This window comes from Stenella coeruleoalba (genome assembly GCF_951394435.1).
Source record: "Stenella coeruleoalba genome assembly, chromosome: 2".
Classification (NCBI taxonomy): domain Eukaryota; kingdom Metazoa; phylum Chordata; class Mammalia; order Artiodactyla; family Delphinidae; genus Stenella; species Stenella coeruleoalba.
Genome location: NC_137147.1, coordinates 33,190,694 through 33,216,192, shown reverse-complemented (window position 1 = coordinate 33,216,192; position 25,499 = coordinate 33,190,694). Strand labels below are relative to the sequence as shown.

General features: G+C 43.1%; 1 protein-coding gene across 6 annotated transcripts in view; it reads left to right on the top strand.

Annotated features, from left to right (window-relative positions):
• The window catches only part of RAD51B (RAD51 paralog B), a 687,571-nt gene that overhangs the window by 428,742 nt on the left and 233,330 nt on the right, over positions 1 to 25,499 (top strand). For 5 of the 6 annotated variants that reach the window (XM_079913113.1, XM_079913114.1, XM_079913115.1 and 2 more), the window contains one exon: positions 24,623 to 24,719. In XM_079913113.1, coding sequence (XP_079769239.1) covers positions 24,623 to 24,719 — 97 coding nt within the window. Of the gene's footprint in view, positions 1 to 24,622; positions 24,720 to 25,499 lie in introns of those variants that run through there. The other variant, XM_079913119.1, reaches the window with a different exon arrangement.

The following is a 25,499-nucleotide window of genomic DNA, read 5'->3' as shown; positions in this document are numbered from 1 at the left end:
CCATCACCCCCCAAACTTCCCTCATGTTCCCTTGCAGTCAGTCAGCCCCCGGCCTCAGGCAAACACTTATTTGCCTTCTGATGCTGTAGTTTTGCTAAAGTTCATTTTAATGTATATTTTGCTGGGTAATGACGTTTTGCAGAAATGATGATAGTTGGACATTGTCAAAATCTAGGATTAGAATCCTACCTCCTTTAGAAAGTACAATTCCAGTAATTTCTCCGAGCCTCAGTTTTATCATATTAATAAGGATAATAACAATTTTTCTATATACCTGAGAAGGTTGCTATAAAAATCCAGCAAGATAATAGATGAGAATTAAATAAGGATTTGATGGGCTATTTAGCCAATATTAATGTGAATCAAAAGGATGACGTTTCTAGATATGAGCCATTTTATAGAGGAGCTTCCATGCCAGAGCTCCTGTCGTGCCTGTACAGACCCATGAAGGCGAGTCCTCCCTACGGTTGTCGAGGAAATTGCCTTTGAAACAGTTGGCTCATGGGCCTAGAATTCAGTCTCATGTCTCTCTAGCTGACAATAGAGGATTATAACTCAGCTGATATATCTGAGTTAACATCAGATTAATCATATATATCACATTGGGTATGAATATCAGATAAAAATATTCATATTTTTGCTGTGTTCACAATGCTTTCTCATAATAAATTAAGCGATTTATTTCATGCGCACACTCCCACTGGCCCGACTCTGGCGTGTCAGTTTGACAGTTCCCATCTCACACAGATAAAACTGAACTCTTCAGATGTCAGGTCATGTGCCAGAGGCTTCATTGTAGACTGTCAACTACTGTTATAAATCGCTGTTGTTTTAAAGATGTGACCTAAATGCCATTTTCATTGGAAACTGTTTGAGTGGAGAGTAGAGACTAACATATAAAATAAAGCCACTGATGGAGTTCTAACATTTCTCCGTGGGCAGCAACAAGAGAATTGCATTCCCTGTTGGCCAGAGAAAGCAGGCCAATTTTATCTTCCCTCTCTGGGAGAGATCACTTTAGACACCCTGTAGACATATTTGGGTCTTGCTTATTTTTCTTGGATGATCTGTTAGAATGTATACGTGTGTGCACGAACCCTCACTCGCCACCACACGCACCATGCTGCCATTTGCCTCTGCGTGTGCTGATGTATCACGAGTAGATTGTGCATTTTCACAAAGGACAAATGATCACCAGCTGGTCACTCTCACTTCCTCCCATGTACATTTTGTAGCTTCCCCATAGGGAAGCGAAACCGATGGTGGATTGGAAGAGATTGCATTTGCTGAAGTGGATTCAACCAAGTGGCTGGTTATGGATGACCTTTGTCTTCTTGGGGCAGTAGCAGGAGGAGTTACAGATTCCTCAAGAATGTCTGATCCCGTCTCATTACAATTAGAATTATAAACCATGGGCCTTGTGAGTTCATTCATCTGAGACAGTGATGGACCAGGAATCCAAAGACTGGGTTTGAGCTTTGCCTTTAAATGTCTACATATATGTGAAGGTAGCTCTGTGCCACTGTAGATCTTTTCCCTCTTCTGTCCTAGCTCCCCTATGAGGTTTTCGAATCCTCAAAGGCACTGCGTCTGTAATTTACACAATGTTCACTTTTTCATCTTTTTCTGTTCCTAGCCTGCATTTGGTAGAGGTGTAGTAAGGACTTGCTGACTGATAGAATGGGACTACATTCTGCCTTGGATGAGCTGGAATTCTTTAGAAGTCTTTCCGGCTAGAAATATTCTGCTTCAGGGCCATCACTACTGTTAAGATTCTGTTGGAGCAGTGTGATCAGACACCTCCTCCTCTCAGGTCTCACCCTCTGGCCCCCCTGAGAAGATGGGGCTGTGAGAGTACTCCCCTGGCTCCAGTCTAGACCCTTAATGGGTCTTTCTCGTACTGTGCTGTGTTTCTGAGTCCTTGTGTTTCAGTCCCTACACCTCTCTCAACTCTCAGCGGCCTGAAGAAGAGGAGCCTTAGTGGGTATTTTTCCTTCCTTTCCCCTTCCTTCCTCCCTTCCTTCCTTCCTCAGTCTCTCCCTCTCTCCCTCCCTTTCTTTCAAACAAGAGGGATTGAACCCTCATGAATATTTAAAGTGGGCTTCACAGAACACAAAATCTGTACCAAAATCTGCCAGGGGGATTCAATGTTGAAGGTTTCATTCCTCAGAATCAGCACACTTTAAAACATAAACCAGATCATGTCAATCTCCTAGTTTAAACCCCCCAGCGGCCTTCCACCACCCTTAAATCCAAAGCCAAAGCCTTTGTGCTGGCCTCCAGGATGCCGCCAGAGTCGGCCTTGCCCGCCCCTCTGACCTCTGTCTTCACTCGCTAACCTCCGGCCACACAGGTCTTCTCTGGGTTCTTAGAGCACTTCAAGTTGGTTTCTGCCTCAGGACCTTAGCACTCATCTCTTCTGCCTGGGACTCTCTGCCCTGAACTCTGTGCCACCTGAATCGCCGCTCAGATCGCAGCCCAAGTGCCGTCTCTCAGACAGGCCTACCCTGACCCTCCCATCCATAGCCCCCCACGCAGTATTTTTTTCCCTTATGTCGCTCATCATATCTGAAATTGTCTGGCTCATCTCCTGGTTTCCTTGTATATTGCTGGACCCTGACTAGCATGGGCACTCCCTCCACAGGGCAGATGGAGACTTTATTAGTCCTGCTCTCCGTTATCGCTCTTAGAACAATGCCTGTCACACAGTGGGGCTCCGTGAACATATAACATGTGACTCAGTGAGGGATGGAATCTGAAGTTGTTTACCTCTCTTGGCTTTTCCTTCTCTCTCTCTCTCTCTCTCTCTCCCTCTCTCTCATTTCTTTTGCAGAACCTGCATCGTGGAAAGTGGTGTGATCTCAGGCTGTAGTACAGGTCCTTGATCAGGGCCCTGGGTTTAGCTGCTTACTTGATTTGAAGCTTCTGGTCGTGCACAGCTGCCGATTGGAACAACTGTTCTAGAACGACTCTCTTTTTCCATTGGTCAACAAGGAAATAAAAGCTAGAAATAAATTTCAAATAGTCCGGAAGACTTTACTAACATTAAGTCTGGTAATAACTTTTCTATCTTAACTTCCATTACAAAGCTACTTCATTTCCCCTACTTTGTGAGATGCCCTGTGATCTAGCCCAATACAGGAGATAATATAGGGTATATATTGCTGTATCCTCAGATACGGCCAAAGAAAAGTGCATGTGAACTGAAGGGGAAGACAGTTCAACCAGGGACCATTCATAGGGGAGGCCAAGTACCAAAACTGAGTGCCTAGCTTTAGCTCTTTCTTATTAGAAATTCTGGAATAGAAGGATGGCGTTTTAGGATTTTCCTAATAGAGGAATTCTTTTTTTATTTGTATTAAGAGCTTATCTCTGTAACTTCCCACAGACATAGGCTGAACTCCCGGGTGACCCTAGCTCTGTAATAAACTCTTACAGCAGGATGGCCTAGGCCTTGTGTACTCATGGAAAGTGTGATGTAGCTTGTCTTGTTGCTTTTGCTAGAGATATCACATTTAGGTCACGGGGGTTCAGCTAGTCTTTGGTTGCTATGCGGAGCAGTTTTATGGGAATAGTTGTATAATGCTAACATCTGTAGGCTGAGAGCTTGACAAAGACATCGCCCAGATTGCCTGGGGAAGGCCGCTTACTTTGGGAGCTAATTCTTGATAGGTAGAACATTTGGCACCCCTTCTTTCCCCCTTGCCTATGCACAGTCACCAGCCTTACTATTTCCATCTGTAGTCGTGGGTGAGCTGTGTGTGTATTGGCTTGTCACCTTGCAGTATGCATTTTCGGCAAGTTAGGGGGCAAAGCAAAGGCCCTTGGCTTTTGAACTTTTCTGCTTTCTTGGCATTTCCACATGAGATAAGATGGTAAAGGGCTAGAGGGTTTCTCTTTAAAGATTTCTGCTGAGGAGATAGAGAACTGACTGATGTCCACATGCCTGCTGCCCTCAGCGCCTTCAAGTCCATATTTCTGCTTTCCCATGAAGCCTCTCTTGCCCACTCTGTTTAAAATCACAACTGTTGTCCACTTTATACTAGGTCCCCTTTACTCTGGTTTGTCTCCCCCAGAAATGACCACTTTTGGACATGCTATACTCTTTACCACTTACTGAGTTCATTGTCTGCCTCCCATTGCCAGCATATAGACTCCCCAAGGGCAAGGATTTCCCGCTGTTTTATTCACAGTGTATCCTAAGAGCCTAGAACAGTGCCTAGTGTGTAGTTAAGCCCTTGATACATAGTCCTTGTATGAATGAGCTGACATCCCAGTGAAAGGAGAGATGATACAATGTCGTGATGAAGAGCTGGGGCTTTGGAGTCAAATGATCCTGGATTTGAACCCCAGCTTTGCCACTTACCAGTGTTGGTCTTCAGAAAGTGATTTAACCTCTCTGAGCCTCAGTTTTCTCATCTGTAAAGTAAAGATTATGGCACTAACCTTGGAGGTGTGTTGTAAAGATCAGAAGAGATAAAGAGGCAACGTGACATGATGGTTAAGAGGCAAGGCTTTGCATTCCAGTAGATCTGGGGTCTGGGCTTTACCTTCAGGTTTTGGCTCTCCCAGTACCTTGTGCAATTTTTGTAAACTCTCTAAGCTCGCTTTCTTCACATGCCAAATGGATATAATACTCTGGCCTACCTCGTAGGATAGTGATCGGGAGGTAATCCACGTGAAACTCAGTAAAGGATCCATTAACTTGAGCTGTTTGGAGGATGGGGACAATAACGTTTGTCAAGTTAGCCTCACTGCTTGCACAAAGTAACTGCTCAATAAATGGTAGGTTTGAGAAAAAAGCGCTATTGTTAGAAGCTTGGGACTCTCCGAAATTGATGTCGCCGTCTTCCTTGCATTCCCTTTCTCCAGGGGGAGTAAAGCAAATGCCTGTCATCTTTGTGATGTGCTTGTTTCAACTTAAAACTGGAACAGTGAACAGTTTTTATGTGCCATACTCCCTTCTTTGTCCTGTAATCAATTCGGTTTTGATTTCAGGGGTTATTTTTGAATTCTTGGATTGAGTTGCCGCAGGGTCTCTGCTCCACCCACTGATCACTGGGGGGACTTTATGTAACTTGGGTGTTGAGTCAGCTCATTCACAGCTAATGGAATTGGCTCCAGTAGCCGTGGTTTTGGGAGATGGTGATGTCTCCAGGGTTCTGTCAGCTTCTACTTGCTTCTGTGAGAGATGCCTTTTCCCAGCTCTGCTCCTGATTTGTGGTGTGAGTCTCAGCAAGACACTTCACCTCAACCAAACCCTCCAGCTGTACGACCCAGATGGGAATCCATGCTTCATCTTGCCAGGTGACCCCGGCCAAATTATTCAAGTGGAGAATAAGACTCACTGTGTCTTATTCTCCACTGTTGTAAATTAATGAGTACAGGGAAATAAAAATAGAATGTTTTCACACCACAGGGTTTTGCGAGGATTGAATGAGCTATTACATATAAGGGCACTTTGAAAGTACTCAGTAATGTTTATTATTATGTTTCTTTATAAAAAATGTTGAAATATTCTACTACTATTTTAAGTTTCTGAGCATTCCTTTATTTAGAAAGCTCTGGGACGTCAGCTTCTGCCCCTAGTGCCCTGTGGGGTCCCGAAAGATGAAGAATATATTTGCTTGAACAGAGCCACAGGTGTCCACTGCATCTTCCTGGAAGTGGCCAAACACGGGTGCCTCTCCATTGTTTAGTTTAATATGGGGAAATAATAGGGGTTAACTGGATTGTTATGAAAGAGCTCAAGGTAATGCGGTGAGGACCCTGAAGCTGGCGCAGCTCCTGAAGGGGAGGCTGCTAGCCAGAGTCAGGCTGTCTGGCAAGGTGGGCTTTGCCTGGTTGTCTGGCCTCGGCCCAAGTTTTGACCCAGAGCTTATCACACTCAGGAGGACGTGGCCCTGTTCTCGGTCCCAGAGCTCACAGGGACTGAGTTATAAAAGCAGAATGCCAAATTATTCATTTTATTTTTTATTTTTTTTAATTTTTTTTATTATTTTTTTTATTTTTGCGGTACGCGGGCCTCTCACTGTTGTGGCCCCTCCCGTTGCGGAGCACAGGCTCCGGACGCGCAGGCTCAGCGGCCGTGGCTCACGGGCCCAGCCGCTCCGCGGCATGTGGGATCCTCCCAGACCCGGGCACGAACCCGTGTCCCGTGCATCGGCAGGCGGACTCCCAACCACTGTGCCACCAGGGAAGCCCCAAATTATTCATTTTAAAATGAAAAAGAAAGCTGTTCTATGCATTGGAGAGGCATGCCTGTCTAGCTAGCATGTTTCCCCTTCAAGGCAGGTCAAATGAGAAAACGAATTATTGGAAGGTTACTTGATAAGTACGGAATTGATCATAAAGGGGTTAAGTGATTCAGTTGGTTATGGTATCAGGAACTGTTGGCTTGCTGCCTCCGTCTCCATAGTCCAGCTCTGCCTGTCAGGTGATCTGTGTGCTCCTGGGAGTAGCACGCACTGGGGGCCCTGGCAGCCCTAGCTGGGTTTGGAATCAGTGCTGCCGCCATTTGTTTCTCTGACTATCCTTTTTTTTTTAATTGAAGTATAGTTAATTTACAATGTTGTATTATGTTCAAGTGTACAGCAAAGTGATTCAGTTATACACACACACACACACACACACACACATATTCTTTTTCAGATTCTTTTCCATTATAGGTTATTACAAGATACTGAGTATAGTTCCCTGTGCTATTCAGTAGATCCTTGTTTACTTACGTTTTGTATAGTAGTTTGTATCTGCTAATCTTAAACTCCTAATTTCTCTCTCTCCCTCTACCTCCCACGATCCCCTCTGGTAACCGTAAGTTTGTTTTCTATGTCTGTGAGTAGATTTCTGTTTTGTAAATAAGTTCATTTGTATCATTTTTTTTAGATTCCACATGTAAGTGATATCATATGATATTTGCCTTTCTCTGTCTGACTTAACTTCACTTAACATGATAATCTCTACGCCCATCCATGTTGCTGCAAATGGCATTATTTCATTCTTTCTATGGCCAAGTAGTATTTCATTGTATATATGCACCACATCTTCTTTATCCATTCTTCTGTCCATGGACATTTAGGTTGCTTCCATGTCTTGGCTATTGTATATAATGCTGCTATGAACATTGGGGTGCAGGTATCTTTTCGAATTAGAGTTTTCTCAGGGTATATGCCCAGGAGTAGGATTGCTGGATCATATGGTAGCTCTATTTTTAGCTTTTAGAGGAACCTCCATACTGTTCTCCATAGTGGCTGCACCAATTTACATTCCCACCAATAGTGCAAGAGGGTTCCCTTTTCTCCACACCCTCTCCAGCATTTATTGTTTGTAGACTTTTTGATGATGGCCATTCTGACTGGTGTGAGGTGATACCTCATTGTGGTTTTGATTTGCATTTCTCTAATGATTAGCGATGTTGAGCATCTTTTCATGTGCCTGTTGGCCATCTGTGTGTCTTCTTTGGTGAAATGACTGTTTAGGTCTTCTGCCTCTCACTATCCTTTATATTAATTTTTGGCTGATTAACTTCCTCCCCATGTCATTCTGATATGTGTTTTAATTTATATTTTGTCTTTCATCAACGTACAACATGCATATAGTTTTATAAATCTAATAATCATATAATCCTTATACTGAAAAACAGCATGTCCCTGCCCCACATCCGCTTCTCCCCTTTGATTCTTACTTTCTGGAAGCAGCCACTTTCAAATCATTGTACCATGACTGTGTTTCCTTCCTTCCTTGTTGATTCTGCTAGTTAGCTCCATATTTCTAAACGATATATTTGAAGTTCTATTTTTGATTTTCCCATTGAAGATGATGTCTGTGGAAATGACCATTGACCACTTATTCACTCTTTCCCTCTTTCCAGTATGGTTATATCTTAGTATTTAGTTAAAACCATATTTAACATTTACATTATTGTGCCAATGTAAGTATTCATGGCGAGCTACTAAAATGTACCATTATCATGTTTCCTTCCCTTTTTTCCTTCCTCGCTCCTTCCCTCCCTGGTATGTATTTTTAATTTTGTCTGTGGAACATATTTCTCCATCCACTCTCCCTCTTTACATTGGTAAGGGCATTGGAAACCGTAACTGCTATGCTTCAGCACACCTAGCAAAGTGAACAATTCATTAGTATCCTCTACTACCCAGCCCATATTCAAACGTCCCTGATCGTCTCAAAGATGTCCTTTTATAGTTGTTTAGTTTGAGTAAAGATCTAAATGAGGTCCAGAAATTCTATTTGGTTGTTATATTTCCTCACTTATAATCTACAGCACTGCACCCCCCCCACCCCCCGCTTTATTTGTGACATTGATTTCTTGGAGAAATTGGATGTAGAATGCCACACGTTCTAGTGATCGGCTGATGGCTTCGTCATGGTGCTGTTTAACTTGTTCTTCCATATCTCATAAACTAGTGGTTATTAGATTAGGATTTAGATTTTTTTTAGGCAAAAATATTCTATAGGTAGTGCTGTATACTTCCTATTTTATCATCATAAGGCAATAATGTCTGGTTGTACCACCTTTAATGGTGATTAAATAGATCAGTGTATTCAGATGATGGTAGTCTGATCATTCCATTGCCAAGTTCCCTATCAACTTTTGACCTACTGGTTCACCAAATGAACATGCATTGATGATTGTTGCCTAGATCCATTATTTTATGGAGCACATAACCTAACCTTTTGTTGTGTGATTCTGCTTTGAGCCAAGAAGTGCTGATTACGTAGTTTAACCCAGAGGGTCATCTTATTTGCCTTATTTCCAAGTCTAGGTTGGGGTCAGGGGGACTTTTCTGTGACCCTCATGTACTACCAAATAAGTGACTAAATTTACATGAAAGCAATATGCTTATATGTTGTATTGGTTACTGTTTTTATTTGAACCTTAGTTGAGCTTTGCTGTTGGCTTAGAAAACATAAACAGAAAAGTGGAAAATTTTGTCAGTCATATTGAGAAGTAACTGGCAGGAAAAAGATAGTTTTTTTTTTTTTAAGAAGTGGAACAAATCAGAGGACTCTGCTTTGGCTCATAAGGCCTTTTTTCTCCAGGGTAGGAAAACTCTGAAATCTAATGGGGTCTCTTCTGCCTGTGAGGGAATTGGAGGGAAACTACCAGGACAGACTCTGATGACACACAGTCATTTGAGGACTTTTTGGTTATTGTTTTGTTTTAGTTTTTACTCCACTAGTTTGCTGAGAAGTCTTTCATAAAGATTTTTCCTAAACCCCGTTGCATATGAATTAGGGCTTTTCCTTTCCTCTGTAATGGGGCCTGATACCCTTTGATGTGTTTTAGCAGAATTTAGCTTCTAAATACAGTTTGAAACTTAGCTCTACAGTTTGAAACACACACACACACACACACACACACACACGCACATGCCCTTGACTCTCTCGACTGACAAACGGTATTATTTCTTTACTGCAAGAACCTGTCCTGTAGGAACCAAGTTCAGTGGCAGGATGATACTGTGGAGACACCTTGCATCTCCTTCCTGAAAGGCTGGGATGTGCAGACCTCAGAAGCGTCATGACGAGGGGAAGTTTTCTCCAGTGTCTCTTGCCTGAGGGGCCTGTTTCCATTTTTTCAAAGATCTCCTTTTAAAGACAGATGAATTCCTGGTGTAAATGTCTGGTCTGTTATTGTAGAAAGATGCAGATTGGTTACCTTTTGAGTGACTCCTGTATTCCAGAGTTTAAGGCCCTCCTCTGAAATATTCTGCAGATCCAAATTTTTACAATATTGGGGCCTCTTCTGCCATTTGGAATGACCTTTTACATAACTTTCAATGACTAAGTGATGCCCATCTTTCAAGGCCCGGATCAAATGACACTTTCCCTGAGTCCCCCAGTGAGAAGTCATCTCTCCGCATCTTCTAGACTCCTGTAGCTCTCTCTTTTCATCCTTCTCATGACAAAGATTATTTATTTGCTCCCCTTCATTCTAGTTTGTTCACCTACTCATGTTACTTCTCCTTTTTAACAGGCAAATATCAGTCTTATCTTTTTGTTTGGACCATAGTTGGTATTTAAGAAATATTTTATTAATATTTTAAATTTTAATAATTAAATAAATTACTTGAGTAATCTTATTTTGTCAGATATCCAGCTTATATTTCATCTATGCTTCAGAGATCTGTAGGGGAATCTGTCAGTCTGATGTAGAGCCAGATTTTTTATTTCAGAAGAGGGAAGGAAAGAATGTATAGAGGAATTAACATGGAGCTTGGAGATTCAAGACCCACCTGTACCACTTCAGAGCCGTTGCTTTAGAGCCATTGGTAGGTATGTCACTAGGGGCCCTACCTGGTAACTTGAAGATCTGTAGCCAAAGTCACCTAAGACTTATTTAAGATTTAGTTCTTTAGAAAGAGGGAAGAAAGGGCTGTATAGATTTATGAGCAGTGGTAGATGGTACAGGGGTGGGATCTTGGGCTCTCAAAGCCCTGCAAGGTAGTGCAGGCCAGGGCAAGGAGGTCTGGGAGGGGTTCCAGTCTAGCTGTGCTGGGAAGGATGAGTGCACAAAGTCCATGGGGTACCTAGATCAGAGAGAAGATGGTGAGGCCTGCGGTGGGAAGCCCTAATTATATACTTTATTCTTTAACCTCCTTGCAGTCTTGCCCTGAACCTACCTAGTCCCAGATATGGCTTTCTCTTGCTTCCACTGTCCTCTCGGGAACTCCTTGGCTGAATTAATGAATGGGACCACTTCTGATAAACCATAAGCAGCACTTATAATGAGCCTCGCATCAGTAATGGAGGACTACCCTCAGAGAGACCATAGAGGCTCTAACACTATATAGATAGTCGTCTCTGTAGAGAAAAGAAGTGAAGCCAAGATTCCATTGGACTGGGCATCACAACTTCACAAGCAGCTCATACTTGTTTCAGAAAGACACTGAGACCCAGCTTTCTCGTGGTTGTCATTCCTTTGCCATCAGTCTGCCTCTCTTTGCGAGGTGTGCTCCCTATCAGGGTCAAGGAATGTAAAGAGCATGGGATTTGGAGACCTGGGTTTGGGTCCATTTATATGCTGTAAACTATAGGCCACTCACTTTTCCTCTCTGATGTGGAAAGAGATGTAATACCTACCTTATCACTAGATGGTAAGGAGATTCAGATGAGATTTTATAAGGAATTCTTCCCCATTAGCAAGTTATTTCAAAAGCTGCATTTTGCCACGGGTGAGAATCAAAGTCATGTTATGGTCTAATGGCTCTTCTTTTTATTAGTGTAAGCAATTCCCTACACCCCTTGGCACCTTGCTTTCCTCTCCTGTGAAATGGGCAAGAATACTGATACTAGTTGTCTAGAGAAGGGACTTACCTGGAGTAGAAAATGTGCAAGGGAGACATAGGACTGATGAGTTACCATTATGCTGTTTCCAATACTACCGATTTCATCTCTTCCAGCAGGATTTAGAATGCCATAAGAGTTTTCTTGGTGTCATGCTTGAATTTGATGTATCTGGTTGAAAGAGTGGTTTTGGGGTGACACAGGCATAGCTGCTTGCTGTAAGCTAGGCACGTTATTAAATACATTTATCCTTAAAGTGGAAGAATAATGTCACCTCATAGGATTGCAATGAGGACTGAGGAGGTTATGTAAATAGGGCATTGAGTGAGGTATTTGGCACCCGTTGGGGACTCAGCCCTGGACTATATATTGCTCTTCAGTTTTTACCTTCATCAAATAGCATTTATTAAAAATTCCAAATAAGGCATGGTACTAGGTGCTTTGACTTTAAATAATAGGGTGCTAAGGGAAGGTCAGGTTGGGGTGAAAGGGCTGAGGGAGATGGTTTGTATTTGTTTATTTGTTTTATAATAAACAGTAGTTAATATCTCCTCTCCTTCCCCGGTCCTGAGCCTGCTGAGTCACTGTTCCAGCCTCTCGTCCCCATGATCTCTGGCTGTGTCTATGGAATACAGCAGAACCCACAAGAAACCAGCACTAATAAAGGGCAGATCATTTTGAGGGATTTTTGTTTGTGTTCCTGAGCTTGCTCTCCTGGCGAGATAGGAAACCTTCAATAAGACTTTTCCTAAATTATGCTGCATGTGAAATGTGGATTTTTTTTTTCCCCTCTGTTCTCCTAACAAATGACCATTTCATGAGGTTTCTTTTCATTTTTTTTCCATCTTCTTTCCTGCTTCTCAGTACATTCCACAAAGAGCTTATTCCTCTGCTGGTTACTGATTGATGGTTCTACTCTGTGTGCCCTTTAATTTTGCAATAAACCAACAAGGAGTTGAGACCACAAACTTAAAGAGGATTGACTTATTTATTTGAGTGGATTCACTGGAGTGACGGCAGGTTTAGTCATTTCAGTGTGGTCCTGGGGAGGGCAGGAGGAGTCCGTGAGAAGGAACACTGTGTTGTCAATAACCAGACAGAAGAAAGCTTGCTTGGCCTCCCATTCCTGGGCCCCCATTCCCAGCAGTGATCCCTCCCAGGCCGGAAGTCTTCCACGAGACTCGCCCACAGCTCCAGGATCCTGAATTCAGTGGGACTCCAGATATATGGAAATGACAGTCACCACCCACAAGTCCTGTGTCCTTCTTTGCAAAAGGATCATGATGCACCTTAAAGGGCTGCAGGAATAGCCACAGACCTGCCGAGGTCACCAGTCCTTGCAGGCCTAGACTCCTGGCTGGATGACTTCAAAGACCCAGAACAAACCTCTGCCCCTACTACCTCTATCCCAGCTGTGTCCTCACCGTAAAACTGGGGCCTCCAGGATGCAGAGGCACTAATACACTTCATGAATTGATTACCAAACATACTAAGAATCAATTTGTTGATTCTCACTTAGTACCACCCTGGCATGGAGTAACCAGTCTGAAAATAGATGCAAACATCATTTCAAGTAGGATAATAACAAACTTCTTTCTTTCTTTCTTTATTTTTGGCTGCATTGGGTCTTCGTTGCTGTGTGCAGCCTTTCTCTAGTTGCAACGAGCGGGGGCTACTCTTTGTTGTGGTGCACAGGCTTCTTATTGTGGTGGCTTCTCTTGTTGCAGAGCACGGGCTCTAGGCACGCGGGCTTCAGTAGTTGTGGCACACGGGCTCAATAGTTGTGGCTCTTGGGCTCTAGAGCGCAGGCTCAGTGGTTGTAGTGCACGGGTTTAGTTGCTCCGCGGCATGTGGGATCTTCCCGGACCAGGGCTCGAACCCGTGTCCCCTGCATTGACAGGCGGATCCCCAACTACTGTTACACCAGGGAAGCCCTAACAAACTTCTTGAATGACTCACATGGATCCTCAGTAAACTAAAGATAGCCCTTGTAGGGTATTTAAAAACATAAACTATAATGGAAAATAATCCAGAAAAGAATATGTATGTAACTGAATCACTTTGCTGTACACCAGAAACTAACACAACATTGTCAGTCAACTATACTTCAATTTAAAAAAAAAAATGAAGAAAGTAAAAAAAAAAAGACATAGATACTGTTATCATTTAGATTTAAGGATTGCTCCATACTCAGTGTTGCTCTCTAAGAGTTGACGTGAAGCTGGAAAGACAAATGCCTGAATGGAATTTGTCCCAGCTGTGAACTCCTAGTCTAGATCCCGAAGTTGTTTGTGGCTCTACCACTTTTAACCAGCTAACTGCCTGTTTTTATTCTGCTCTTATGTGGCAACTTTTCTTCTGAAACTCTTGTCATCTCATTTTAGCAGAAGTGAAAATATTAGCAAAGTGGTTAGTGGCCAAGACAGAAATAGACTTCTGGAATCTGTGTCCTTTCTCTTGCCATACCTGCTAGAGCATGGTTCCTCCCTGGCCTGAAGACTCAATGTTTCCAACTCTACCAGACAGCAATCTAACAGTCAACTGGTTTCTTTTTGCTACTGAAAGTTTGTCTTATTCTTAAATGTTTTGAACAGTTTTCCTTTACATGTGATTTTGCATTAAACAGCACAGAGCTTGGGCAATCTGATGTCAGCAAATGCCTTGCTCTGAAGAAATTAATCAACAAAGATCCACAAGGCTGTGAGTTTTCACGTTGAGAGCCTTTTATGTGGTAGAACCAGTGTAGGCTACAGGGCCAGACAGATCTGGTTTGAATCCGGCTCTTCTATGTGCTATTTGGTCTGAGAAAATTGCTCAACTTCTGTAAACCTCAGTTTCCTCATCTTCAAAACGAAGATAATAATGTTTACTCCACCGAGGTGAGGATGAAATGAGCTAATGTATGTAAAGTGCTTGGTACAGGGTCTGATGCATAGGAAGTGCTCAGTAGATGTTAGTTTCCCCCCTTCTCCTTTCCCTCCTTTAGAAGCACATAAAATCTCATAACATTTACACTGTAGGTAGAAAGATAAGAATAACACAGATGACATAACTAGAGAAAAATTCTCGTACTGAATTACTTGGTACTGATTCTAGAGTGGGGATATCCAGAACTGAGAAGTCAGTGGCAGCCAGTGTAGTTAGGAAAGATTTCATGGAAGAGGGAAGATTTGAACTGGCCCCGGAAAGGTGGAAACTTAAAGAAGAGTAAAGGAGGATATTTCAGGCTGGGGCACTTAGCCCGAGTGAGCAAACCACGAGAGATACAGAGATAGAATGTAGAGGTCTCCAGCCTCAATGTTTTCACTGGGAAAACTGAAGTGGATAGAATAAAGAGCTAATATTTGTTAGGCACCTGTTAGGTATTAGGCACTGTCTTAAGTGCTTTATATGTCAACTCATTTATCCCCACAATAGGTATGATTGTTGTCCCAATTACAGAGTTGAAGAAAGGCAGAGAGAGATTAAGTATCCTACCTGAAACTCTCCAGCCAGTAGGTGGGAGAACTGAGATAGAAACCCAGGAGGTTTGACTGCAGAGCCCACCCTTCTAACACACAACAGCTGCCTCAGCTATTTTTCAGCTTCCCTCACTAGGTAGTTAGGGTCAGCTAAGACCATTCTGTGAACAAACTCTGAAAAATTTAAAATATCATACTCGTGGAAAATGGCATGATCGTTCTTGGTAATGACGTCATGTGAGAGGTGAACATGATCATAGGTGAACAACTGAAAGTGAGGAAGGAAGGAATTCAGGATGGAACTCACGTGATATTGGTCAAGTTTAGCAGCGCATGCGCCTCACCATCCTCTGTAGCAACTCAGAGGTCTGACACCACCTCACATTTGCTCTTGGGTCGGTGCTCCAGGTGGCCAGTCCCAAGCCACCAGAGTGGGTGTTGGAGACTGCAGACCTCTTTGTCATCTGGCACTGAGTGTGACCTGCCCTTGGCCAGGGTATCTGTTTTATGGGCCTATAGCTTGTGATCGGTAGTTGGCTTGTTAGTGGCCATGATGGGAGATCTCCACTCCAAGGGCATTGCCATGGAAGGAAGTCTGTTCCTACTCACCATGTAAATATTTAGCCATTTTAATGTATTTGTTCTGGGCCTATTCTTCTTGTGTCTCTCCTATGTTGACTCTGTTTAATCGAAGTTGATTATTGTTTGCCTTTATTGATATCATGTATTTAAGTATAGACATAGGCAACATTGCTTCAGCTCCCAACCTCCCCCCACCTTTTGTTTTTAAATAACACCTTACACAGTATCCCTTCCTTGAGGACGTCAAATAAATAGTTTTGTTCAAGAGCATATCTGATGAGGCTGCTGCCTTGGAAATTTGTTCCTAGGCAGACCTTTTGACCTCCTTTTGAACAGATAGTGAGTGACCTTTGCTCCCATTTTATGCCACAGATTCACTCTGGAGACAGAGTTGAATGCACACGTCCAGTTACTGAGTTTGGAGAGCCCTTGCCTCCGTGAAATAGAGAAACAAGGAGTCAGACCACTGTTGGCATATCCTCCTTTGGAGGTTCCTCAGAGGCCCCTCTGGGCTTCAGCTCCTCCCTCCTATAAGCCACTAACAGTGTGGTGGGGCTGGAGAATAGCCAGGTCAGTGTTTATCAGGCTGGACTCCCCCAAGAACCGTATTTGCAGATTCCCAGGGAGCAAGTGACTCAACAGAAGTGTTTTCTTGGTCTCAAATGAGTCTAAGGAGGGGAAATCGGCTAATAGCAGCCGTCTGTGATGGACAGATCACAAAGCTGTGTCTTTCTAATCCTCTTTGCAAATCAAAGGGAGGGGAATCCCCAGAGACCAGGCGTACACGTGAATAGAAAGCACCCCCAAGTAACAAAAACACCTAAAAAGGTCAGCAGAAACTCAGGGGGTTGTTGGAAATTCACCTCCCCTGCCTTTTTGTGGGGCTCGGTGGGCAGTAAGGGTGCGGGCGAAGACAACCAAACAAACTCCACACAAAAGGCACTCGGCCACGGGAAAGGCTACAGGGCAGTGAAGGCTGGTAGGAAGGTTTCTTCCATGTCCGTGAACCTCAGGGTCATCTGACAAGCGGCCTTGTTCTTTTCCAAGCCCTGGCTGACCGGAGACTTTTTTGTTCCCATGCTAACTGCGGAACTGCCCCCAGTTGGAGTACGCACCATTTGAAGCCACTGTGAGTGCACTGTCGCCGTTCACCAGTGGTGCGTGTTGCTTCCTGCAGCGGGCCTCACATCACTGACAGGATGCCGCCGAGGTTGGGTTGAAGGTGGAAACAGCACACCAACCTGCTGTTTGTGGCCCCGTTACAACTGTCGCCCCATCTGAGGCCCGGAACCAACACGTGTTAACCTCAGCCCCATTGGGGCCAGTGGAACAGCGAGCCGACAGTGGAAGCCGAGCGCTTCACGCCTACATCTCCGGCACAGTAGCTGCCGGCCCAGGGTTTCCACTACATCCTCTTGCATGCGTACCCCAGGAGAAGTAGGCCAAGGAGAAAGCCACCCTGTTGTGCCGCGCTGTTCTCTTGTGTGTTTCTTTTGGCCAAAATGGCAGACACAGTTCTGCCTCAGTGCATTGTCTCTAAACAGTGGTCGAGGCAATGGCTACAATGAGGTGAAAGCAGTATTATCATCCATCCCTTTGTGATTGAGTGAGCGTGTGTTTGTGCAAAGCCGAGGAGATTCTTTTCTCTTCCTCCATCTATGTTGCCTCATACTGGGCCAATATCTGCTTTAAGGACTCTCCTACTAGCTTTACCTGTGAATTTCACAATGAAATCTACAACAGAGGTTTTCTTCTTCAGGTCTGTTATAAGAGGTGTGGATTTTATCAAGATTGAAAGTATCCTCACCATAAACACAAAATTATTTAAAGTTATCTCCCTTATTCTTTTTTTCCCCTCCTATCTTCCTCAGGCACTGCCAATTGGTTCTATGTAAGATGGATTTCCTAAGGTTGGACATGATGAGAATCAATGATAGTGGTGGAATTTTAAGGACAACACTAATGCTAATGTGGTTTGAAACATTTTTCATAGTGGGCTGCTACCTTTATGGTCATAATACACTCATTTTCTTCATGTCTTTTATGGATTCACTTTTAGGTACAGAGAGGTTAGGAGCCTTTCCCAAAATTGCACAGCAGTTTAGTGACAGAGCCAGAAATAAAAGGCAGGCTTCCTAACTTCCACAATAATCTTTTCTTCAAGCCAAATTGAAGTTTGGTCCTTTTACCACAAATATTTCGAAAGGAAAATCCCCCGTAGCCTTTCAGATTTTCCCAGAAAACAGTTGTCACGCAGACCTTCAAGATGGAAATAGCAGGCTGGAATACTAAACCCCTATCAGTTCTTTATTCTAGAGCTGACAGTTGATATTCTCTGGGCTGAAGCTAAAGAAAAACGATTTCTTTTTTTCATAATGGAATGATTTATAATTTTCCAGAGCTTGGCAAAACTAAGCCAGTGAAGAGTAAAACCAGATTTGTGATACTCACACTCTAAAATATTTGGTCTGACTTTTCCTCAAATATTGGATATTTCCTTTCAAAGCTAGAAGTGACCGGAAGGGAGGAGGTGGGGGATAGTCAGGGGAGAGGTGTGAGTCTGCGAGTATGGCTGTCTACACCTGCTTTTGGGGGGAGTTACCCTGTTCCCACACTGCACCCAGAGCACCCCTCTCGCCCTTCTTGGCCTTCTACCTCTGCCTCTCGCCCTCGCCCGTTTTCTTCTCCCCATCCCCCATTTCCCTCTGACGCCCGGCTCCTATTCAGCAGATAGGCTGGGGCAGACACCGTCATGGTTGGGAAGCATGAGGAGAGGATGGTGAAAACCACTCCAGGGCCTTTCTCTCAAGCCTTGGTGATGAAAGGACTCAATGAACCTTACCAATTTCTCACAGGAAAATTCCGGCCTCTGTCTCCTTAAGAGCAAGGCATTCAGTAACCCTTAACCGAGCCAGGATTAAAACTCAGAATTTCTGACTTATTCAAGGCCTGTGTTTAGATAGAAAGGCTCCATCACTGTCATACCTGGCAATTAGGATCATTTTAGATACCAAAAGTAACATTTTAAAAAAGCGTACCTTAAGCAGATAGGTCATTTTTTTATACTGAAATAATATTGGTCTAAAAATAAGATCTTATGGAAAAATCCGAACATTTTTTGCCTTCGAAACCTATGAAAAGCAGAGCCCTGTCATATATATATATATATATATATATATATATATATATATATATATATATATATAGTATTTGGAGAAAGGTTTGGTTACAGTCACTTTATTTTTTTTCATTGAAGTGTAGTTGATTTACAATATTGTGTTAGTTTCAGGTGTACAGCAAAGCGATTCGGTTATACATCTATATATGTGTATACATGTATATTCTTTTACAAAAAGTTCTGTTCCATTACAGTTCAGAGCCCTGTCCATCTGAGAGTGCTAGATTTGACAGCAGGTAGGCAGTTTGGGGGCAGAGGCAGCCCTGAGGTCTCTCTCTGTCACTCAACTGATGCCCTTTCTCTGGCTGGCCAGGTTATCCAGTGGGCTGCCTGTTTCCTTGGGAGCTGTGAGTATAAGGATAATCACCGCACCTAGCCCTTCAGGCTTAAAGTGGTCTTGAGACTGCTCTGATTCTCTGTGTTAGGCTGTAGCAGGTTTCTAGCAGGGAATGGGCGGGAGGGAGGAGAAAGCAGATGTCCTTCTGGGCATAAAAATGCCTCCGAGATGCCTGAGGTTGCCTCGTGATTCCTCTAGCCCAGGAATCCTTAAACTCTGTCGCACCAAGGACATGAAGAGCTTCAGTTTTCAAGCCTCCTGTGGGTTTCGGAAGTGACCAGCCACATGCATCTGAAGCCACCGAAAGCCACTAAAAAGACCGGCAGAATTGGGCTAGGATTGCCTCAAATGCTTGACACTTCCGTAGAAGCTGGAGCTACTTGGTTTGTGGTTATTTATTAACGTCAGAGTATGAAAGGACTCTTGTCACAAGATTGGGCTTGTTACAATGTAGCATTTTCATAATCTTTTAATGTATTTCTAGATGTTAGATCCCTTTGTTCGTTACTTATATTAGATTGAATTCTGGAGACCAGGGCATCAAGGCCTGGACCTGCCTGTGGCTCTGGGCTGAGAGTTCCTGGCTCTCCTCTCCTCTGCCCAGTGCTGTCTTAGGAGGGAGAGTGGGCAGGGAGGCCTGTAGACCCCCTTTCTTATCTAGACTGTTAATCTCAGGCAGATGACTCTAGTTCACTCTCTGGAAGGCAGGGATTATAAAAAAATTTACCTCTCACCTGCCCCCACAGAAAGCTGAATGAGGGCATGTGCTATATTCTTAGGTCCTTAAAAGAATCTGACTTATAAATATTGAGTTATTGTTTTGTTGACCATGAATCTCTCTTCTGCTGACCGAACAGGGCCAGATATCCCATTCCAACTTATTCTATTCCTGATTGACCACAAACTCCCTCTTTGTCACCTCCCAAGGGTCAAATAAAAGGAGGCTGTTTATCAAAAGCTGGACCTTTAGGCCTGACAGTTCCCTACTTTGATTTCTCCAGGGCTGTCCCACTTTCTCTTCTCTCCACCATTTTCCACTGGGCTGGAATATACTAAGTGGCTGCTCGTGGAGCTCCCAACAGAGATTCGTCTTTAATACTTCAGTGTAGGGTAGATCAGACTAGACACATACAGAGGCCCCTTAAGGCAGGATTTATCTTGGACCAGGGGCAGGAGACATGCATGGGGTGTGGGTATAGCCTAAATTAGTCTGGTCCTAGTGTAGCTGAAGAAAGATGTGCCAACTGAAGGCAGGTGGTCCACAGTGGACACAGAGATTAGTGGGGAGTCAGACTCAATTGGTTAGTGGACTCCAGCTCACCAGTCCCCTGACCCTGGAGGCTGATGGTTCTTCTGACCAGTGTATTCTGCTCCTTCCCCCTTAACCTCTAGCTATTTGCTTTCGGAAGCTACCTTTTTGATACTTAGTGGAAAAGAGTCATATGTTTTTGTTTGTTTGTGTGTTGGCTAGGTTTTCATCCCCAGGAACTTCTGCCTTCTGACCAAAATGACATTCATTCCCAACCATCTGCCTTACTAGTTCTTCTGGTCTTTAACTGCTTCCTGTTTTTCCATCTCCTCTCTAGCTTATAAGAGAAGCCCTGCTCTCTCTGAAGGTGGGCCTATTAGGTTATTTATGAATCTGTACTCTGAAGTTTATTCTTCTTTGAGAGCTTCATTGTTCCCTTGAACTGAGCTTAGGTGTTGAACTACAGTGCACAGAAGGGTCGAGTAGGATGCATTTAGGGAAGTTGAATGATGCAAGGGAAACTTAGAACCCAGGGGCAAACTTAGGATCCCCCCCCGCATTTTGCCTTGGGAGGGGAGCACTAAAAATGAGACTCAAGGTATATGTGACATGATATGAGGAGTCATTTCCTATTCATGTGTACCTGAAGCATCCTACAACCTGCCGGCTTTGCAAGGAAGCCCTGGGAGTGAGCGGTCTCTCCATATACAGAGTTGCATGGAGTTAACAGTTACTTTATACAATGTAGAGGGCTGCCTGTTTCCCCTCAGTAGGTAGATGGTCTTCTGTTGCCTGAAGAGTAAACTAAGCTGAATTCCATTTCCTCCTGGCTTCAGATGTAAAGATGTAATCACTACCATCAAAAAAACAAAAGCAAAATTTCCCCTTAGTCCAAGAATCTCACTCTAGCCTTTGGATTTGAAATTGATGGTAGTAGCAGGAAGGGGGGTGGAGTGTGTTGTATGTTTTTAATAAGTCATACTTCTAGAGAAATGGCAAAAATAGCATGCACTTTCAATTAAATTTTTATGCCTTTTGAACATATCACCGGCAAATATTTGTTCTTTGTCATCAGCGTACTATATGTTGTACAAAAGGGAAGCAGGCATGGGTTTTCTTTCTCAACAAGCAAGGTGTAAAATCAGCAAAGACAGTGATGGAGGTTAACATTTAAGCATTTCCCATTGGCCAGGCACTATGCTCAGGACTTTATATGCATTATCCAGTTTACTCCTCAAAACCCTGTGAGTTAAGAAGTATACCCAGAGAGTTGTGAAACTTGCTCCACATCACATAGTTGGTAAGTGGTGGAACCCAGGATCTGAACTCATGTTTGTTTGACTCCAAAGCCCTCAGCCTAATCATTGTGCACGCTGCTCGCACACAAATTTAGTACCAAGTGTCAGAAGCCTTCATCTTTCCAGTGGAGCAGAGCAGCCTGAAAGACCCTCTGAAGTGTCAGTCAGAACTCATTTTTGGAAAGCAGATAGTGTTAAGACTCTGTTTATAATATGTAATAGTATTTGATAAGTTATTTTAGGAGTGTAGTTTTCATGTCTCCAGATTGCCTCAGAGGACAACACATCTATAGGCTTCTGCCCAAGTCATGATTATTTGTAATCAGTGCTATTTGGAAATATTTCCATTTTATCATTCTGCCGATCACAGATTTAGAAAATCACAATTCAGCAAGAGCAACCCCCTGAGTTTGGTTGCTGTGTATCTCTTCAGCAATTTGGCTTTCAGACTCATAATAAAAAGGGAGTGGATTATTAGCGAAACCACTTAGGAGCTTGTTCTTTTGCCATTGGAGAGTACAAATGGCTTCTTCGGCATCTACTCTTGCATTGGAAGTGGCACTGGGGGTGGGTATCTTTGGAGGCACATCTGTAGTTTGGTTTTAGGCTCAGCAGGGTATCATCTTGTTAGCTATGGACAATAAAGCCATCATCTCAGTATAAGTTTCCATTGTAGGACCAGGGAAATAATAATAAAATGGAGAAAAAGTGGTCTGAATATCTTAGTAAATGTCTTATCTTTTAACTTGCAAGTTTCTAGAGAAGACACACAGAGGCTTCACCTCTTTCTTTTCCCCTGTGTACATGTTGACATGCTTTGCATGGTTGGTATTCAATAATTATTTTTCTCATTACTGTTACTATATCACTAGTGTTCTAGTCATTTTCACCAAACCGCCTTTTAGAAGAATTCCCCCCAAAATAGAGCTTACATGTCTAGATCTCCTGAAGCTTCACTTTTTTTTTTTTTTTTTTAACTGCGACAGATACATTATTTTCTTCACTGGTAGAAAAATCACATGGTATTCTCAAAACAATGCCGGTTTCTTACTGGTCTTGCTTTAAATAATTACTATCGTTTTCTTACTGAGATTTTTACACAAATTCTTTGAAACTAAGTTAAGCTTAGGAAGGACTGAGACTGGTAGAAATGATCAGGTGCTGAAGTATATATCCTGATGTAGAAAATTGTGATTTCATGTTCTGTTGTTAGATCCAATGATCTGAAGCATGTGGCATGTACTTTATTAGTAATTTATTAACCTATATAACATTCTTCTTAAGGAAATAATAGCAACAACGATGGCTTACATTTACTGGATATGTATCACGTGCCAGACACTATATTAAATACCTTACATTGATTATCTCATTCAATTCTCGTAATGGTTCTATATGATAGGTGTTATTTTACCTATGAATAGATGAAGCTCAAAGATTCAAGTAACTTTCCCAAGGTTCACAGTGTCACAGTCAGAATTTGAACCCAGTTTTATTGAACACCAAAGCCCGTACCCTATATAATAAAGAGGAAAATGAACATAATTGCTTATTCTTGCTCCTGAATATGAGTATTTATTTCTTAAAAGAGCAGGCTTTTATTTGGCCATTTCCAGCCATCTTAATTGAAAGACTTATCATATGTGATTCTTACCAGTCCAGATGAAAATGAGTAATACAAAAGCATAGGAAGGATGAGATTAGCAAATACTCAGTGGAATACTGCAATATCCGGTCATCGCTGCAGAGTAGCTGGGGATTCACACGAGCCTGGGTGACACACAAAGACCTTGGACAGGCTGTCTTTGTTAATAGAGTACTTCACTTCTTTTCCTGACCCTGCCATCGTGCTCCCCTCTCAGCCCCCAATTAAGCTGCCATTGGCATAGGATTTATAACGTGTCATTGGTCCGTTCAAGAGACAGCGACAGAGGTGTGGCTGAAAAGCTGGACAATAAAGAATGGAGACAATTTCCATTTCTGCTCCAATCAGGGTGGCAGCAAAACCATAGCTGACCCTTGGAACAGACCACGACGATTTGGCTAGTTGCATATTCCAGGTACCAAATGCCTAGTTGTTCAGAAGTTACGTTTCCTCTGAGGGACCAAGATGGTTCACCAAGATGCCCACGATGGGAACACCTCAAATCTTGAGAAATGATTATAACATTAGTCTTGCTGCAGTTTTCCAGGAGAGAATCTGTGTTTTGTTCTTCCTTTAGGTTTCTAAACAATAGAGCAAATTTTATAAATGAGGATTTTTTTTTTTTTTTTTTTTGTGGTACGCGGGCCTTTCACTGTTGTGGCCTCTCCCATTGCGGAGCACAGGCTCCGGACGCACAGGCACAGCGGCCATGGCTCACGGGCCCAGCTGCTCCGTGGCACATGGGATCTTCCCGGACCAGGGCACGAACCCGTGTCCCCTGCATCGGCAGGCGGACTCTCAGCCACTGCGCCACCAGGGAAGCCCTAAATGAGGATTTTTTAAGGAAAAGAATAATTTCTTGATGGAGCCACATGTAAAAATATTGTGTGGAAATAAATCATGTGGATTAGGTAACTTTAGAGTCCTTTCTAGGAATTTTAAATGTTATGAACTTTACTTTGTATAGGTCGGATTCTATTAATTTGTGTTTTAAATACATAGTGAGACTTTGGAATTCTTTTGTTAGAATTCAACTTACTGAAAAGAAGAAGAGTGCTATTCCTTTAGAGATGAATTTTATTCTAATTTCACAAATTTGGAAATAAAATTCTGACTTTCCAGTTAACAAGGGAAGAAGCCCCAGGCACCCAGATGTTAAATTATTGCTTTTCTTCAGCGCTAGTCGTATTGTATGTTGTGAATATAATTTAAAAATGATAAAGTGTGCACGTATTCATCTTAATTCTCTGGTTGGCCTTCTATTATTCAGGTAATATGGCGACACTTCTCTGTCCCAATTTACTCAGCATTTAGAAAGAATTGATTAGTGGTTTAAGCTCTGAAAAAAGTCAGTCTGTTTCCTCGGTCTTCTGTGATTTGAATGACCTGGAGGCGTTGCCAGATAGTTCTGGCCTAAAGATAAAACTGATGCAAGTCAGAGCTGGGGTTTTCCTACCTGCGTACTTATCAGTCTTCCCCTAAACTACAGCCTTTTGATAGCTCTAATAATTAATTTGGTCTTCTCTCTTCTCCCTTCCCTCCGCCTTCTCCTTGTCTGTTCACAGGTTATCTTGACGAATCAAATTACAACCCATCTGAGTGGAGCCCTAGCTTCTCAGGCAGACCTGGTGTCTCCAGCTGATGATTTGTCCCTGTCTGAAGGTAAGGGATCTGTCTTAGAGGGGCTGAAACTTGACACTGACATACGGCTCCGCCACTGCCTCTCTGCCTTCTGCTGAGAACTGAGACACACAGCTAACAGGCCCTGGCCAGTGAACCCAGCCGGAGCCTGGCGATATAGGCTTGGCCACCTTTCCTGGCATCTGATCCCTTATATTTGGAGAGTGTGTTGCTCTGTCTCTGTAAGTGAGCTTCCTTTTTCACCTGAGTGAATCATCTTCGCAGGCATCTGTCACCTCCACCTAAGGCTCGTCACTCCTCTGTAGGTTCTTTTGGGTCCTCAGTATGAGGGCTGGTGAACTGCTAAATGACTTTGTTTTTGAGACTGATGCTCAAATGTTGGCTCTACCCATGGTCGTACAGCAGTTTAACCTTTTGTTTGTGCTGGGTACTTTCGGACTGGCTAAAAGTGTACACCAGTATCATGTACTGGAGACGTGGCGTTCCCAATCAGCTTTACAGAAGGATTAAGAAAAACTAGCCACGTTGGTAAATCTGCAAAATTTTCTCCACCCTCCCATGGCAGCAAAGGTCAGACTGGCTCTGGTTTATGTAGCTAGGGGAATTACACCACTGAGCCAGTGGGTGGTTTCTAGTTTTACTGAAAGTTCTTACTTGACATTTCTGAGTTCTGCTGGTTGTAGTCTGATTGCTTTCTCGGCAGTATGCTGTGGGCCTGGGTGGATGAGCATGGCTGTTCCAGGCCCTCTGCACTTTCCATTTTCTGAGAATTATTCATGATGGAATATATGGGACCTCTAG